This window comes from Xiphophorus couchianus, chromosome 18 (assembly GCF_001444195.1).
Source record: "Xiphophorus couchianus chromosome 18, X_couchianus-1.0, whole genome shotgun sequence".
NCBI classification, from domain to species: domain Eukaryota; kingdom Metazoa; phylum Chordata; class Actinopteri; order Cyprinodontiformes; family Poeciliidae; genus Xiphophorus; species Xiphophorus couchianus.
This window is the reverse complement of record NC_040245.1, coordinates 31342625-31362155: the sequence shown is the minus strand read 5'-3', so window position 1 is coordinate 31362155 and position 19531 is coordinate 31342625. Positions and strand designations below refer to the sequence as shown.

General features: G+C 38.8%; 1 protein-coding gene across 7 annotated transcripts in view; it reads left to right on the top strand.

The window, feature by feature from the left end:
• Nucleotides 1-19531, top strand: part of sgsm2 (small G protein signaling modulator 2) — a 128129-nt gene that overhangs the window by 3200 nt on the left and 105398 nt on the right. For all 7 annotated transcript variants that reach the window (XM_028045861.1, XM_028045858.1, XM_028045860.1 and 4 more), the window contains exon 2: nucleotides 14634-14709. In XM_028045861.1, coding sequence (XP_027901662.1) covers nucleotides 14634-14709 — 76 coding nt within the window. The remainder of the gene's footprint in view (nucleotides 1-14633; nucleotides 14710-19531) is intronic.

Below are 19531 nucleotides of genomic sequence, written 5' to 3'. Positions count from 1 at the left end.
TATATTGTTATTATTATTATTGTGTGTTTGCTTATTTATACTGTATATATTTGACCTTTTGCACGGGAGCTGCAATGGAAATTTCGTTGAATTCTGTTCAATGACAATAAATGCTATCTATCTATCTATCTATCTAAAGTTACTCTCCAATGTTGGGAGTGTTGTTCTGATCTTATTCCCCATGAGAAGTTCTGCTAGATTGACTCCTGTTATGGAACATGGAGTTGATCTGTAGCACATGAGAGCTAATAGAGGGTCTTTATTTCGAAGGATCCTCTTCGCAGTCTGTACTGCTCTCTCTGAATGACCATTTCCTTGTTGATGGTGAGGGCTAGATGTGATGTGTTTAAAATCAATCTCACTTGCCAGCAGCTGAAATTCTGCACTGGAAAACTGGGACCCATTTCATCTGGAATTCCGAACCTGTCTAAGGTTGTTTTAAGCCTCTGAGTTACTTGGCTGGTGGTTGTAGGTGGCAGGTGTAAAACCTCCAGAAATCGTGAGTAATAATCCGATATGATGAGACAGCTGTTCTTCTTATGTTTGCAGATGTCAACACCAATTCCAATTCTCAATCGGACAAATGAGTGAAAATCAGTTGTTCCTTCTGTTGCGTTCGTTTCTGTTCTTGGCATATCAGACATTTCATCACAGCTTTACTGAGAAACCAGGCCACCAAACAGATGAATTTGCTCTCTCTCTAGATTTAGTAGAGAGATCCTGCAGCCTTTTATAACCAAGCCATCACCTTCTGAAAGTTCATTTTTCACTTTCATGTATGCTCTGATCTTCAACAGCACCTTTCCACTGTATTCTGGCCACCCATTTCTGATATGTCTGATGACAGCTCTCCATCAGCTGTTGTGGCCATTCTAAGACTGTCCATCATGGATGGTGATGCACAACTGTCTTGGATTACGGCAGCCACATAACTGTCCAGCTCTGTGTGCATGTCACTCTTTTTTTTTATCATGTGACAGTGGGCTTTGAGACAGAGCATTGGCGATGGTGAATGTTTTTCCTAGTGCATGTACTACTTCAGGTTTGTATCTGTGTCTCATGAGAAGACGCTGACACCTCAAGGGAACATTATCGATGCTCTGAATATTTACTAATGGCACCAATGGTTTGTGATCAGTTTCTAGCCTGAACTGGTCTAGACCACAGAGATATTTATCAAACTTCTCACAAGCCCACACACTAGTCAGACATTCATTTTCTATCTGTGCATAGCGTGTTTCAGCATCTGAGAGGAGTCTGGAGCAGGAAACAATCGGCCTCCATCGGCAGCACTGCTCCCAGCCCATAACTGCTTGTGTCTGCATCTGGGTTTGGTGATGTAGTAGAAGGCAAAGAATGGAGCTGTAGTCACCATATGTTTTATTTTCTCAAATACTGATTGCTGCCAGACATTATTACTCCTCAACAGCTCAAGGGTAGCTCTATTGTGGCCATGGAGGGAACAAACCTCCTGGTAGTTCACCATTCCCAGGACTCTTTTAAGCTCCTGCACATTTTCAGGTGGTGACAGCAGTTGAATAGCTTCCACCTTTTTTCTGGGTGTGGCCTGACCCCCTTCGCTTCCATGGAAACAGACAGATGTTACGTCTGCCGCGCTCCTGAGCGCCGCTCTCCTTATGGGCGCGGGAGGGTAATGTCTACTAGCTCCATTTGTTAAAACCGCAGGATGCGCTAAGTTTAATTTTTAGCAGCGACTTAGTTCTGCAGCGGACTGCGCGTGTCAGGCACGTGCAGTGTGTGTGTGTGGGGGGGGGGGGGGGGGGGGGTACTAGAGCCCCTGCCAGTTTTATCCTTGATGCCCCTATTGCTCTTCTTGAGTTTTTATTTTTTTTTCAAAGTATTTTCTTTTCAATTTTTTTTAATCTATATGTCAGAAGGCCTCCTTCTGCCCCTCAGCAATTATATTTAGCTAAATATAATAATTTAGCAAAATAAACTAGTCTGGCTACCCTCAGTCAAATAATGATTCTCAGTTTCTCTTCCTCCATGTTGTTCAGACTCTGGGTCCATGGTGAGGAGGAGGAGGCGGTTCTGTGCCCTCCAACTATCAAATTATGGGCAAGAATATTTTTTTCATACACTGGTTTGTGAATAAAAACGTAGGTCTGATGTTGACGTTAGAAAAACTGTTTCTATTTATAGTTTCATAATCGTCCTCACAATAGCGGGAAAAAACCCGCCTCGCCACTAAACACAGAAACGCTTCGGCTGCAGAGAAACTTCTGACTTTAACTTCATCATTCTGCTAAATGCCCGGTTCGCTACAGGCAGCTTGAGTCGGTCCACCGACAGATATAGAGAATATCTGTCTTTCTATCAGACATCCTGATATAAGACACGGTACCGACTGTCACCGCGAGTCGCAACGCAGATCAAAGCCCCGGTACCACCCGGTACCACCAGGTACCTACCACCTGGTGACTATTTGCTCTGGTTCTCCTTAACGTTTCTACCAGGTGGGTTAAAGCCGCTGCTGACGGGATCTGGGCTGGAGGTTCGCGGCTGTAAATAGAAGTTATTGCAGAACCTCAAGTGTTAAAGAAAGATTCGGCCCAGAGCAGTTGGAGTTCACAAAATAAACATCAGAGAAAATACTGGAGCAATAATTAGAAGCCAAACATGCCACAACTAAATGAATCAAAATGTTCCCAAAGCATCGGTGGACAGACAGGGGCCACCGGGGGATTAAAGGTAGATTCCAGGTAGATTCCAGGTAGATTCCAGAGATGCGCATCGCAGCAGCTGTTCCTCCAGGGGCGGCCCAAGGTAATATGGGTCCTTAGACAGAACCCCCCTCCCTCCCTCGAAACCGTCCTACCAAGAACCTCAGCATCGCTAACATGTTTAAATATCTATAAAGTGAAGTCTGTGAGAGGAGACCAGGTTTATTGGCAGAGTTTAAAATCAATCACTGATTATTGGTTATTTGCTGTGATGTATTTGTGAACAAACCCAATTCAAACACAAAGATTACAGCATATTGTAGCCATGGTAACACAACAATCAATCTATCATGATGATTCTTTAAACTTTTACAAAGTAAACTTCCTAATTAAATTCTAATTATTTAATTTTTTTCTCAGCTGAATGCATTAAATAAAATTTAATAACATTGTCATTCTCTATAAATGATGCTACAGGTTTAGATCTATGGTCTGTGTTGCAATTAAACTATTTCTGGGGCCCCCTGAATGTCTGGAGGCCCCTGAATGTCTGGAGGCCCCTACCAGCAGCTACTGAGTTTTCTTTGCCTTGATATCTCTCAGAGGTGCTAACATAAAAAAATTATATAGACTTAACCCCTTTGAGGTTTTTTTTAAAATCTATAAAGCAGACTGCAGCCAACTTGTTGTAGAGGTTAAATAGATATTATTAGGGCTTAATTAGTAAAATGGCAGCAAATTTTCTTATTTCATAACTTCATAGCCAGCAACCTTCTCTCCTCTGGTCTATTTAACAGCTACAGTCTCAGATCAACACAGCCCCCCAGGACTGTCATCAGCAGAAACAGCAACTTTATACCTGTTATACCATTTGCTTTGCATTGTCCCCACATGATGGCAATGATATAGTAGGATCCAATTAAATTCTTGATTAATATGGAGTTGTTGCTATGTTGTTGTATGGTGTTTTAAGATCTTGTTCAATGTGCCTTTTTTTTTTTTAACTTTGAGCCCCTGCTCCTCCAAAGGTCTCTGCATGGCTCTGCATGTTACTGTCTAATTAACTTTCTGCACCTTAATTTATTTCCTCAAGATAAACTTCCGACTCCTCTGTTTAGACTATAAATGGATTAGCTCAACACTGCATTCTCTTTAGTTTTCTCTGGTCTGTAATGGAGACTTGAATTCCGAAGGTTTGGAATGAGCTTCCCAAGCAGACACTCCAAAGCGTCCCGTCCATAAATCTTCAACATGCTGTCAGCTCCCTGTCAGAAGACTCATTTTGTTCAGTGTCTATGAGATGATATTCAGAAAGGATTTTTTTATTGATTGATTTTAGTTGCCTTTGCGATGAAATCTTTGTGTAAAGTCTGTAATGTCTGCCCATGTGCACCAGTCAAGGGTGTTAATTTTAACCTGTTAGATGACGGATTGGCTTCAATCTTCCCGTCGTTTAAAAAAATAACCGGTAAAATGCAGAAAATATTCTTTCTATCTGTCTAATCTGTCTATCACAGCTGGATGGTACTCAGGTTTATTGCATACACCATCTAAACTGTTTTGTCGTGTCAAAACTTTCTGTTAAGCTCTGTGTTTTGCCTGCACAAACACCTTTCTTTGGCAATGACCAAAAATACAAAGTTTAGTGCAATTTCTATGAGGTTTCAGATCAAAACATAAAAGCTTGCTTGTTTTAGACCAGTCACAAAAAAGAGAAGCTTTGAAATATAGTCCAAAAAGCTCCAAATTAAGTTGTAGAAACATCTCAAGAACAATCAGGGGAAACGGCTTAGGTTTGATCTTTATTATAAAGGCTGTGAATAGTCATGTAAACCTGATTTCTTGGTTTTTTGTTTTTAATAAATTTGTAAAAATTCCTAAAAACTTTTTCCACATTTCTGTATAAAATTTGGAGAAAGGGGATTCATTTAATGCAATTTGGAATATGACTGTACCATAATAAACTGTGGATGAAGTGAAGTACTGTAAATATTTTTCAGAGAGACATTGTCATTAAGTGAGAGGAATCATTTTCCACAGTGATATATCAGTGATATTGTTATATACTCCTAGCTTCATGACTTTCAGGCCATGTCAGTATGTTAAACTACATTGATGTGAGAACCATGTCATGCTTTTTGGCTCTAAGGTTAAAAGGTTTTTTACTTTAGATTTTTTTTTTCACAGAGGATATGACGCTTTTCAGATCATGTCAGTAAATGTATGAATATTTATTTTTCCAAGTGTGAAAAGCTGCTGCTGGTCAACAGGCTAACTTGATCTGCAGTCTGGGGTCACTGCAGCTTTAAACCATCCCTTTTTCTGTAATAAAATACAACTTTTTTATCTCTGGAATGTTTTGAGAAAAAAATGGTTGCTAGTTTTTATTGCAGTTCCTGAGATGATTGAAAACAGGGTGCAGCTCAGCACATATCAACAAAGATATTAAAAACATTACTGTGTTTTAATAAAACATTGATTTTTAGCAACTATAATAGCTTTTAAAGACAAGCTGTGATTTATTTTCATCTCAAGATGATGGGGCGAGATGAATACGATTAGGTGATAGATGATACAACTTTATTGATCCTATTAGGGAAAAAACAGTTTTCTGTTTTGTTATGAACTTTACCACTCTGTCCAGCACTGTGACATGTGGATTTAACCAAATTGCCCTCTTATGCTTTTTAAAATTTTTTTTTAAATATGTCTCTAAGACACTACATTTTTTATATAATCAACTTTTATTTAACCAAACTTTACATAATTTTTATACAAGGCATGCTTGAAAAGGTTTTTTTTCTCTTCCATTATGCATCAGGAATGTTGGACAAAAGTCTTTTTTAGAAGAATAAAAACATCAAATTAATTTCCTTTCTGTTATAAATGTAACAAATCCAAGAGTTTTTAAAAGCTTGCGGATTTGCCTAATAAATCTCTGCCTAATTATTTCATTACATAGTGTTATAATTATGAAAATGTCTTATGTTTCTAATATAACTTCATGATTTTATTATATAAAATGTAACTGCCGCCAAGGCCACTTCATCTGGTTTATTATTATTTATTTGTTGTTTGGTTTAAGGTGGTAGTAGTTACATTTTATTTAATGTCAAACTTTAAGTGATAAATATGTGGTAGGTTTTTTGTAAATTTGTGTTGATGCTCATTGGTTTTGGTTAAGGGTCCATTCAAATGTGGGGGAACTTTTGTTTTGTTCCATGGACCATGTGTTGCAAAGGAAAAAAGATTGGCTGGCGCACATGGGACTTTCTAGATGTAAGACGTTCCTCTGGAGTCAATGTGGCTAATGAGGTACGGTTTTGTTTTATTTGTATCTTTTATTTATGTAAATACTCAATGTTTTTTATGAACTAATTTAGGTTTCTGTTACCTTTTTAGCTCTGATGGCATTTTTTGGACTTTAAAAAGGCATGTCCACAATAAATGGCTGTTGAAAACAAGAACTGCATTAAGCCTTGATTAAACTCAAGAGGAGTAACATAAAATGTTATACTTGTGCATTTATAAATAAATGTGCTATGTTTCTAATATTATGCTAACTATTTTTGTTATAAATGTTTTTATGATGTATGCCCCAGGAAGAGTAGCCATTATCACAGCAATGGTTAATGGTGATCCAAATAAAGAGTCTGAGATAAAACGTTTAGACTTTATTTTATTTATTCAGATTCTCTGTTCTTCATATGAATTTACTGGAAGATCTAGTCCTGGACAGACAGGCTGCTATTAATTTAGTTTTTTCCTTGTTAATAATCATTCTGCTTGTTGAATGATGTGCTTCCAGTACACTGGAAATGACAGTACAACTGGTCGTGGATTAATGAATGATTGTTGCTATTTTTAGGTCATTGTTGATGTCCTTCCTTCTTGGCATTGTGTTAAACTTTTGTTTATTCCAGAGCAGCAAACTTCCAGAAGTCCCGCTTTTACTGATGATGATTGGTTGTTCAAACATATTTAGCACCAGGCCTTCTTTCCTCTGAACGGCAATAAATATATAAATAAATAATAAAACTGTTGGAGTGAACTCAGTCTCTCACAGGCAGCTTCTGGATTGCTTTTTGTTCAATGCAGATGCCAAGATCCACAAGAACTGGATGAACAGAAGCCTCCTTATTTGTGATCAATGTTAGTTTGATTTGAAAATTATACACAGAGACTAAATTATATACATACACCTTTTCTGTCTTCTAGCAAGCTGCAAAGCAATCATAAAATGTTGTTGCTGTGACTAAACTTCTGGCATGATTTAAATTGAATATTTTTTACAATTCTTTGCAGAATTGATTGAGCTTATTTAAATTGGTTGGTTTGCTGAGAAAAAAACTAGTTAAGCAATCAATTAGTTTTTAAACTGATGAAGCTAAAAGTTGTTTTGTTGTTTTTCTTTAATTTTCCCAAACCCAATTGAGTGTGTTTGTAATCCTTTTCTTTCTAAAAACACCCAGTTGTGTAATGGTAAAAGCAGAATCAGCCAGAACCCAAAACGCAGCCACAACAAGAGGATGGTTAACCAAAAAGTTTTATTACTAAAGTAAATGGTGTAGAAGGATGTGGTCACACTAGTGGGTCAGGGACGAGGAATCCACAGGGGTCAGGAGTCCAGCCGGGGGAGGGGAGGGTGAATGGACAAGGGGAGATCTGTGGGGGTCTCAGGGGACAAACAGACGACAGGGGCAAAATCCACCAACCAGAGGCTGAGTCGTGAAACGGTCCAGGGTCATGCATGGGAGGGTCTCAGGCAGTGAAAATCCAGAATCCAGAAGGCAGGGTCAGAAACAGGCAGGGTTCAGCAACAGGACTTTCAACAGCAAAAGGATTAGGCAAAAATCTGTGGTCAAAAACAGGCAGGATCAGAAACCAGAAAACGCTTTGAAACATGAGACAAGGCTTGAAAGCTGTGACAGTGGCAACAGACGATCTCGCACTGAGCTGGTGACGAGCAGCTGTTTAAGTAGGGACCAGCTCAGTGCAGGTGAGGGCAATGAGCAATCAGCACAGCCAAGGCAGAGCTGAAGGGCTGGAATCATGACAAGTTGTTTAACTTCCTATAGTCTAGTCGAGCTTCTTCTCTGTGTCAAGTTGGATTACAAAACTAATACACTATGAGACGTAGTCATGCTATTCACTTTAATATGCAAAGGTAAATTTTTTACTCTAAACATTTAGCCTTCCCACAATCTTAAGAGTTGGGGTCATTTGGACCCTGCAAGCTTTTCCCTCTGTGTGTGGTCTGGACAGGGTCACAGCTGTACAACCCTGAGGTTTCCAGTTTGGAAGAGGCTTTGTTTTTCTGGGGCAGCATCCTGTCGGTCTCTGGTGATGTTAAAATTTTAAAGAAAGAGGCCCCTTGTGAAAAATAAATATGCTACGTATATGAAATCTTAGCATACGTGGGCATACTTGAAGCCAGGCTAATCATCAGTAGACTTCAAGTTTAAGAATTATTTAACTTTAGCATGTTATTTTGGAACAGTTAATTTTGTGCTTAAAGTATTTTAATTCTAATTAAATCATAGAAAATCACAATATGAAGTGTACTAAGTGTACTATCACATGCTTTTTTGGAACAAGTACACATTATACACTCATAATGTATACTTATACTAAAAGTATACAGCTTTTTATGTCATATAAGCATGTTTTATTAGTATATTGTACGTTTATCATTTTTGTGAATAAGCTACATTTAAAATATATTTAGAATGTCTTTGAAATATGTAAACATTATATATTTGATATATTAGTACTGTGATCAAAGTATACTCTAATTAAACATTTGGTTTATTATAATTGCTAATGAAGTATACTTTTTTGCTAGATCAATGTCTTTTATTATTCTGCTTTTCCACTTTGTACATTACATGCTTCATACACATTACAGTAATGCAAACATATCATGCTACCAGTACACAGAAGGATCAATTACAAAAAAATTTTCCTGGTGAAAAAATTACTTTGTCTATTCAAGATATTCACATTTTGCCAATATACATCACCACTATACTACCAGGGAATTGTACAAATTGTCAGTAGCCTATATTAAATGTTTACAGACAACATGCTTATGAAAATTAGCACAATAAAACAATAGGTACACTTTAGAGGAAATGTAAAAAATATTTCACCAAGGACAGAGTATTGTTTTAATTCAATGTACCAGTATTTCAGTATTACTCCAGACAAACTGACATTTCTCCTTCCTGAGAACAGTGAGGATCAACAACAGAACATCCCATTCACTGCACTTTACAGAAATCTACAAAAAGAATAAAACAATAGAGCAATTAAACAGAGAAAGTACTTGTATTTTAAAGAGTACAGAAAAGAGGCTAAGAAAAAATATGACTTACAATTTTAGGACATTGTGGACTCATTATGTAGGAAGTAGTGTGATGATGATTGGGACTGGATGGCTGGGTTGACAAAACATTTCTGGGTGACTTCTTTACCTGTATATGTTAGAAGTAGAACAACAGTCAGCAATATCATGGTATCAGATGATGCTGTCATTAACTATAAAGTATGGTTTAAGTATGGACATAAAGGAGACAAACTACTTTAAAAGCTACAGATCATACATCCATCTATCCATGATCTGAACATGCTAATCCTTGCGGGGTGCTGAGGGGGGGCTGGTCCCCATATCTTTACTGTGCATTTAAAATAATTTTTTCTGTTGTAGTTGTACTTTTTTAGCAGGATAAATGTCTAAACAGTGACAAGTTCCGCCATTTTGGATGCCCCAAGTTGCCACACAGGGCCTTACTGCCCTAATTCTCAAAATTTTGCACACTTGCAACCTGCACACTCAAACCCTTATGTGTACTTCAACTGAGTCCACACTTTATAGAGTCCAAGTATTGGGACAGGTTTGGTGTGCGCATGGAAGCCTTCCAACTCAGCTGCATGACAACTCAGGCAGTTTAGCTTTCAGGTATACAGTATTTACTGTATGATGGCGTAATTTACTTTATTTGTCCTGGGTCTCTAACACTGTATAACACTACATGGATGCACCATGATACTTAATCCTAGGAGTTCATCCAAGGAGTTTCAGTTTAAACACGGATGTACATTTTGAATGTTGAATGAGCTTAAAACAGTTTTTCTGTTCTCAACATTTATTAGAGGACAAGTTTTTAGAACTGGTATGAAGGATGATGGCAGGCCTCAAGGTTTGGAGGCTGGATGGAAGCGTGGGGATGCGTTTGATTCTGCAGATTGCATGTTGGAGGAAGGGGACACTCATGACCAGCAGTTGTGAGATGGCCGTCTTGGTTCTTGTCGCTGGATTTGTCATTTTCAATCAATTATGGAAATATCTTAAAAAATAATTTAAATCACTCCAGGAGGCTGAATTTAACCATCCTTATTGATTTCAAAAACACCTACATTTAATTAATCTATTTCTTTATTTTCTATTTGCAAGACAGCTGCAGCAGAATTTCAAACTTGTTGCCCAAGCTCCAAACACATTATTTAAACCAGTCTGATAGACGGCTAGTTCATGTTTTACATAGTACATAGTAATCCACAAAATAGTCTAGTTGTATCCACAAAGTTTTCCTCAGTTCATTCCAGTGCTACATTCTGACCTTCCAATCACACAATTTTAACATCAGTTTTCAAAAAACTAATAATTTCTTCAAACACTGGGAAATATTGACCATTAAAATATAAAATAAAATATATTAAAATTGAGCCGGAAAAGGGTAGAGTGCCTTCTCCGGGTCAGGGGGGGTGTCCTGCCCCAAGTGGAGAAGTTTAAGTATCTCGGGATCTTGTTCACGAATGGGGAAAGAAGGGAGCGGGAGATCGACAGGCGGATTGGCGCAGCGTCTGCTGTCAAGCGGGCGCTGTACCGGTCCGTCGTGGTGAAGAAAGAGCTGAGCCAAAAAGCGAAGCTCTCGATTTACCGGTCGATCTACGTTCCCACCCTCATCTATGGTCATGAGCTTTGGGTCATGACCGAAAGAACGAGATCGCGGATACAAGCGGCCGAAATGGGTTTTCTCCGTAGGGTGGCTGGGCTCTCCCTTAGAGATAGGGTGAGAAGCTCAGTCATCCGGGAGGGACTCAGAGTAGAGCCGCTGCTCCTTCACATCGAGAGGAGCCAGTTGAGGTGGCTTGGGCATCTGGTCAGGATGCCTCCTGGACGCCTCCCTGGTGAGGTGTTCCGGGCACGTCCCACCGGGAGGAGGCCCCGGGGAAGACCCAGGACACGCTGGAGAGACTATGTCTCTCGGCTGGCCTGGGAACGCCTCGGGATTCCCCCGGAAGAGCTGGAAGAAGTGGCCGGGGAGAGGGAAGTCTGGGCCTCCCTTCTGAAGCTGCTACCCCCGCGACCCGACCTCGGATAAGCGGAAGAAGATGGATGGATGGATGGATATTAAAATGTACCAAAAATATATGTTGAAATGTTGCCTTTCAAAAAGCTGCAAATGTCTTAATTTTTACCCTATTTGCAAACATATAAAGTGAAATATATTTGTAAAGATTGTTCACATAAAATCATTTATTTCCTAACATACTTTATAGTTTGGAGTGACAGCAAAAACCTTTTAATCTGATTCAAAAAGTTCAAGATATGTTGATTGTTGTGGAACAAAGACTTTGGGTAAGCAATCTTTTTCTACCTCCTGTTTCCTATTAGATAACATACAACCATTCAACAGAGCAAAACCAGTTCAAAAGGGACGTGACCAGTCTGTCAACATTAGACACAATAGTACTCACCAGGCTTTTTGTCTCCATGCTCTAAGTCTCTTTTGTCAGTAGTATTGTTTTCAATTTTATTTAATCAGATACTGATTGGAACAATATAATGAAAAATGCATGAATCCAAAATAAATAAATAAATAAACTTCCAGAAAACTGCAAAACAGCCGAAACACTGCTCTAGACTAAAATCTAGACTAAAAACCTACCTGTTAAGAGTTGCTTTTGAAACATCTTAAATGAAACAATGACCACTATATTTGATGTGTACTTATGATTTCTATGATTGCATTCTACAAAATGCAATATTTGTTACTGGTATCTCATTTTTTGTGTTTTTATGATGTAAAGCACTTTGAAATACCTTGTTACTGAAATTTGAAATAAAGAGACTTGATTAAACTTGATTAACTATGTTCCCTTCAGTTGTCATAAAAATGCTATACATATCAACTATGACTCAAAAGAAATTTGACTTAGTAATTTAACGCATCCGTCTCTTTAAAAACACCTGCTCTGACATGACATACACCTCTGTTAACCCTTTAACAACAATTTACCAGTATTTCACTGAGAAGTAGCTCTTATGACCTTAGCAAATGCGCAGTTCCACCAGGTGTTTGCTAATTGCTAATTGCAGTTTCCTATGGAAATTGGAGACTGCAACAGTCTCCAATTTCCATATTTATAATCAGGTGCTTGACACTCTAACATGGGCTTAGGTTTGGGTATGGACGGTCGTGACATGTCACGACCAATATTCAAGGGATATAAAATAGTCCCGACCAATTTTTGCCATATTAATAAAAAAAAAAAAACATATGTATTTTTTAACAAAAACAAAATAAATAAACGAAAATCTACACTGATTAGTTTAATATTTCAATATACTACGCAGTGGTAGCATTCATTTTAAAATTCGCTGTTATGAACTATGACGACCCATGCCGCTATTGGCTCAAAGAAGGTGGATCTTCGTTCTTTGATTAGCTGCAACAGGCGGCGGCCAGCTGGCCACACGCGGAACGGAAGCTTGGTCCATGGTGCTGAAAGTGAACGCGTCTCCTTCTGAGTTTGACATTTATTATGAGTCTCTGAGACCATGTCGCCACCAAAAAAGAAAAGGACGACAGACATTAGAAGTTATTTCGCTACCTCGGCTGTAAGAACAGTGAGTGGACCCATAAGTTAGATATCTATCACGCAACGCATTTGTTGTAAAGTCCGGTGTTTAGTAAGGTCAGCACTGAATGTGAGGTAGAATAGGTCTGTTAATTATGTAATATTTTTTCACATAGGATGCTCAGACAGCAGAGCAAGGGGCAGAGCAGAACGATGGCGAGGTGACTGGAGCTTCAGGGCTCCAGGTGAGGTGTTAGTTATACTGTGAAATTATCTCAGTAAATATGGCATTTGAAGTGTTAGTCTTAAAAAAAGTTAAGCTAGTGTGAATACAAACCAGGTTATGCTGCTGAATTGTGAAAAGGAAAAAGTAAAGTGTTCTTGAACTGATCTGCTGAGTATACACAAGATGTATGATCAAGTTATGGTTATGGTTGGGGGAGGGGTTATTAAGCCAATGTGCATGCGCATTACCACAAGGTAGGATGGATTCATGGATAACACAGATAAACAAAACACCTGTTGTTCTGTGGAAATGCATTCACTCTGAAGTAGAGCCGAGCCGGTGTTCTGTTTATCTGTACTACCCATAAATAATCTGATAGTCAGAACACCAGCCTGGCTGGCCCTACTCTGAAGCAGGGACAGCCTCAGGAAAAGGCCCATTGGAAACACTCGCAAAGCAAGCCAAGTAGAGCCGAGCCCGGACCATTAGAACCAATGGAAATGCTTGACTGATTGATCAGTGATCAGCTACTCAGGAGAATCTACAAATGTACTGTACCTACGCGTTTTATCCTTCGGTGATTACACTTTTAGTTTCACTTATTTTCTGTCACTTCTTTATTTTTGTTTTCCTTGTTCTTGCTAACAACACAAGAATTAGATTAGTTCATTTATTCTCATTGATTTGTTTCATTAGATTGTTATTTCTCTCTGTTTGTCGTTTGTACTAGGTTCAGGTTTCCTCAGACTGCTTTTCTGCTCCCCTTCTCAGTTCTTAGCCATTTCCTCATTTGCCACTACCTGCTTCTTTTCCCAGTCGGATCCACTCACCTGTCACTTGACTGGTTCCTTCGATGTTTCCACCTTTCCTCAGTATATTTAAGCTCCTCGGTTCTCATTATTCTCCACTGGTTTAAAATGATGTCTGCAGTTTGTAAAATTTTAAAAATTATGTTTATGAGGAAATATCCAGTTGTGCAGTTTCTTTAACACAGTGCACCACCACATCACAATTTAGATTTTCTTTCCTGAGCGAATACAATTCTGTTTTACAAAGTTTGACAACTTCTGAGAGAGCATTGAACTTCAATCCAGTAGTTGCCACCATCAGGGTGTGTGAATGGGTAAATGACTGAATGTAGTGTGAAACGCTTTGGGGTCCCTTGGACTTGATAAAGTGCTGTACAAGTACAGGCCATCTTTATTCTGCATTTTACAAAGACAGAATTCCTTGCTTTCACCTTCAGGTGATTGCTAGTTACAAACATATTTGTAGATTCTCAGAGGTCATGCTGGTGCAACATTCTGTGTAGCCTCTAACAACAAAAACAGAAGCTTGTTAAATACTGTGTCAAGCATCATACCACTTATGGATATACATAATCCAGATAGTTAGCTGTGGTTTCTTTAGATGGATAATGAAGTCTTTTGAGATGGTTTCCTAACAAGAAAGTGCTGACAGCACAGAAACACTAATACTGAGAAGGTTATTTAGATGTCTACTTTGGTTTTTTTCCATTAAAATAGTTCTTTCAGATGTTAACTCATAAACTGCAATTATTGTAAATAACTAATTTACAACTAATATTGTAAATAACTAATGACAGTTTAACATGTCATACATTCTAAGACCTTTCAGCCTGTATCAAACTAATTTATTAGTGTCTTTAAACTACAAAGGGCTGGATGTATGAACTTTCAAGCATTTACTTCTTTCATCACCTTCTGCTTTGGTCACTTTTTGCCTGATGGAAACATATTCAGATTATCTTGATCCTGAAAATGGTTAATGTTTCTAATAGTAAGCAATATTTCCTACCTGTTCTGAGGTGACCAGCTCTGTTTTTCTTTGTGCAGGTGAAACAGATAATGGAAGAGGCTGTAACTAAGAAATTTGTGCATGAAGACAGCAGCCACATCATCGCTCTGTGCAGTAAGTACACACCTATATTTGACTGTGGTCTCTCTCTCTCTCTCTTTCTCTCTCTAACACACACATGTTTGCGTGGCTATCTTTGTGTGGGCTTTCCTTTGACTTCCATTCATTTCTATAAAGTACATTTGAGTATCTGTACTAAAATGCAAACCCTACCCATTACATACCATACTGTACATTAACCCTAACCAAAACTCAAGTCACATCTTAGTCCTAAATCTGACTCCTGACCAAAAACAGCATTTCCCCTTGTGGGGACTGAAGCCTAGTCCCCACAAGAAGCAGAGGATCCCCACAATGTAGTATGTGTCAGGAAAATGGTCCCCACAAGGTATTACAAACATATGCACACACACACAGTTGTGTTTTTGTATCTTGTGGGGACTTTACATTGACTTTTTCTACAGCCTAACCCTTACTCTAACCATCATATACCCAACCCTATCCTTAGCCAAAAGTCAATTCATACCTTTGCCCTAAACCTAACACCTAACCCAAGAAAACGCCCCCAAAAGGAGCAGTGGTCCCCACAACTCCACATTGTAGACAGAAATAGGTCCCCACAAGGAAATAAGAACCTGGTTCAGACACATACACACACTAACCCTGGTCTGTCTCTGACATCAGTTTCCATTAGATCCTCTGTCATTATTAAGTTTCCATTGATGCAACGGCACAGTCTCAGTGACATCAAGCCATGTCCTTGATGGAGAGAAGCAGTGCCAAGTCATCTGCAGAGGAGTTCAACAAGTGCGTGTACGCATGAGTGTGAGTGTGTTTGTATGTAGGGACTCTCTCTTGACCAGATGGTGGAGCTTGCAGTAGCATGTGGATAACATTAGCCAGGTGAATGTTATACAGCAGAAGTGTATTGAGCTCAAGTTATTATTCTCCTGGAATGTCCAATAAATGCTTATATTTATACTCTGGCACCACCAATTAATTTTGTTGCAGTTACCTTGTTGTTCTACAGCCTTAGAATATAGTGCAATCTACTCTTAATATATTTCAATTTGGAGCAAATAGCATACAGTATGCCTGTTGTCTTTTAGGAGACTCTCTTAAGAGACATATTTACAGTTGATGGATTGAATAGTTGATGGGTTCAACAGAGCACAAAGTCGGGGGCGCGCACCAATCACACGTTGGTGCCTATGCACCGTGGCCCCCTTCAGAGATGCAGCAGAGATGCTTCAGTAAGGTAGGAGTCAAGTTTAAAAGCCACAGTACTTGCTCTTCTTGTGTAAGCTCAATGTGGAATATAACCTATAGTCATGCTTTTAGAGGTGCAAGTTGATCATGCAGTGAGAATGACATATCTATCTGAACAAAACATTATGTATATTTTAAAACAGATAGATTTTTTTCCTGGCAATTAATAGAACCCCAGGGATCTCTGCTGCTCTTCTCTGGGAATAACGCAAAGCTTTTGTCAAGGGAGAAATAATCTCCTATGTTCATTATGAGAAAAAATTAAGGAATGTGAAATTGCTTAAACTTAGGCAGCAGATCTCACAGCTTGATAGTATGTATGCAACCTTCGGTTCCCTGTATATTTATAAAGAATACCTATTGTTGCAGTCTGAATTTGATAAACTCATGACCCACCATACTACAGAATACCAAACTCTGAGTGATCCTGCGTGGTGTCAATATCTTTTTAAGGCAGGGGTTCGATCATCTGAATGTTTTCTTTTTCTTTTTGGTTGTGTCAGTTCCATGTTGAGTAATGGATGTATTTAAAGAGTTACACATAGGTTTAATTTGGAAACAGTCCCTCAGGATGTCGTCTCTGAGTATTGAGGTTTGCATGTCACTGAGAGACAGACTGGTCTCAGATCTGATCCAACTGCAAACAACAGCTGCAATAGCGCAAACATTTCTCTACTGTATTTGCTCAGACTTTTTTTTGTGATCAAATTTTTATTATCCTTTGCATTTTAGTACAGATACTCAAATGTACTTTACAGAAGCACTAAGTGGTGAATAAGAATATATACTGTATATATATATCTGTACAGAAAGTAGAAAAAACACAAATCACACAGAAAAGGGATAAAAATAACAAATAAATAAATGAATAAATTAATTAAATAAAAAAAAAATTATAACCCCCTGATAAAGCCCCTGGATCAATCCAATAGCTTCACAGCCCTTTCACATCTTACATCTGAAATTCACGAAGAGTCGCTAGAAGCGAGCTCCATGCCTTGATGGTGGATTCTTTGGCTCCGTTAACTCGACAGTCTATGGACAGTTCTAGATAAGCAATGTTCAAATATGTCAAAATCCATTCTTGTAAAGAGAGGCTTCCAATGTGTTGCTACTAGGTTTTTTTGCAGCTGTGAGTCCTGCCAACAGTGCCAACCAGTGTCAGCTCTGGTTTTGATAAATTGTACAGAATGAGTATAGTAGCTGAGCAAAGCAATCGGATCCTGAACATCTTAGATAAATTAAAGGTAACCATGTTCCAAAATTTGGCCACTGGTGCGCACTCCCAGAACATATGAAATAAAACTACCTGTGTCTCTGGAAGAACAGAGGGTACATCTAGAATCATTAATAACCTTCATCAAATGAAGTTTTCTGGGAGTTAAATGCATCCTATGTATAAAGTTTAAATGAATTTATTGATGGTCAGAATTTCAGATGCCAACTTCACATTAGTCCACATTTCATCCCAATCAAATAACGGCTCCATACCTGGGATGTCTTTTTTCTAAATCAAATCTAATGCCAGAGGTCTATAAGTTTGCTGTAACAAAAACCAATATAGTCTTGAAACAAATCCAGCTGTAAATTTAACAGCATTTTGGACCTCTCCAAAATGCTGGAGAGGTCCAACAGAGGTTGTGTTGTGAGGGAGCCTTGCTAGCGGACAACACTGTCTTTTAAAGATTATCTTAACTCCATGTAGAAGAAAAAGGAGGTAACTGGCACATCAAACGTATTATATATGTGAGTAATCCTCTCCATAAATGTCATCGAGCCTGTGAATATTTTTATTTTCCCAGATGGGAAAGTGAATAGAGCGACCACCAATCAACAGCTATTAAATATTGGAAAATGCAGGCAACTCCAGAAGAACAACCAGCTACTTTCTTTGCATTTCTCCAAATAAATTGCAAATACAAAATTATAGGCCCATATCTCGAATTGCAATGATGTATTGATATGTTGGAATGCAAAATGCTAGTAAAGGAATATGAAGCCAACAATCGCTCCTCCTTAGCTTTCCATGAGACCTGCACCTCAGGATGAAACCAAGATAAAACAGGCCTCTGAGGAAAAGCCCATTTATAGAATCTGAAGTTGGGAAGTGACAGTCCACCTGCCTGTCTTTCTCGTTGCATTGTGGTGAGCTTAATGCGAGGACGTTTATCTTGCATAACAAACTTTGTTATTGCTGATTGTAAATCACACCAATACCGAGGGGGTGGTGGAGCTAATAAAGTTGGCTGGGCAAAATATTCATTTTAATTATGGCTATTATACTACGAAGTGAGTTTGGTCATCTGGACCACCTCTCAATATCACTTCCACCTCTTCTTAACGGCAATAAAGAGTTCGTTTAACTGATGGTACGAAGCTTAAATCTTGAGCTGTATCCTTACAGTGTGTGTGGAGATTGGAGAGATTGTGGGTGGGCTGCGAATTGCCTGTGCAAGTGGTTCAAGTGACAGGGGAAATAGCAGTGGTTTGAGAGGGCAGTCTTGTCTTGAACCTCTTGAAATAGCAAAATAATGGGCAAATAGTTTTGCCTATTAGCACCACGGCTGTTGGGTTTTTATACAGTACTTTAATCATATTGATGAATGACGTGCCAAAACCCATAGATTCTAGGACAGACCACTAGAAGGGCCATGCAAGGTGATCAACGGCATTGCATGTAATGAAAGTATGGCTGCTGGGCAGTTTAGCTTTTGAGGGTCACCTATAACATGCAATAAACGTCTGACATTATCTGTAGCCAGCCTGGACTTTATGAACCCTGTCTGGTCACTATGAACCAACTTAGTCATATGGCCCTCTAGCCTCTGAGCTAGCAACTTTGCATATATTTTTAAATCTGCATTTAAAAGTTCACTTGTTAACATTCCTGGAGAAAAAGCCCTCTCTGGAGTATTGAATCATGTCTAACAGTAACGGGCCGACCAGAGGCCATAAGGAGAGAGAAAACCCGTGTGGAATACCGTCTCGTCCTGGTGATTTACCTTTACGCATGTCCTTGATGGCTGCCTCACACTCTTGCTGTTTAATCTGACCATCCAGTGTTATGGAAATATCATTACTAAAACGTGGGAGTTTAATATTGTTTAAAAATTCATTGTAGGCATGTTTGCTAACCATGCTTTCTGACTTGTATAATTCCTGATAGAAGGAAGCAAAGGTAGCATTCACAAATTTTGGACCAGATTGAATTGTGTCATCTTTGTCCCTAACGCAGAAAATATCAGCAAAGTGCCTGACCGAAGCTTCATAGCTAGGAGATGGCTAGGCTTAGTGGAGTTAAAATAATAAGTTTGCCTTGTTTTATGCATAAGGCAAACTTATCCATAAAGTTTGCCTTATGCAAAGACAGAGCCAATGTTAAGGTCCAAAAACTCACTGAAATTGCTTTCAAACTAAGCTTTAAATTTTTCTTCTCTCAGTAAAGATGAGTTAACGCGCCACCTAGGGGCTTTAGGAGAAGACGAGCGAATAGTGACTGATCAGCGAATTGGTCTGTGATCAGACCAGGCAACCAGGACGTAATATGCGTTTTGAACATTTTGAAATAAATCTTTGGAGGTAAAGATAAAATCAAGCTGAGAAAAGG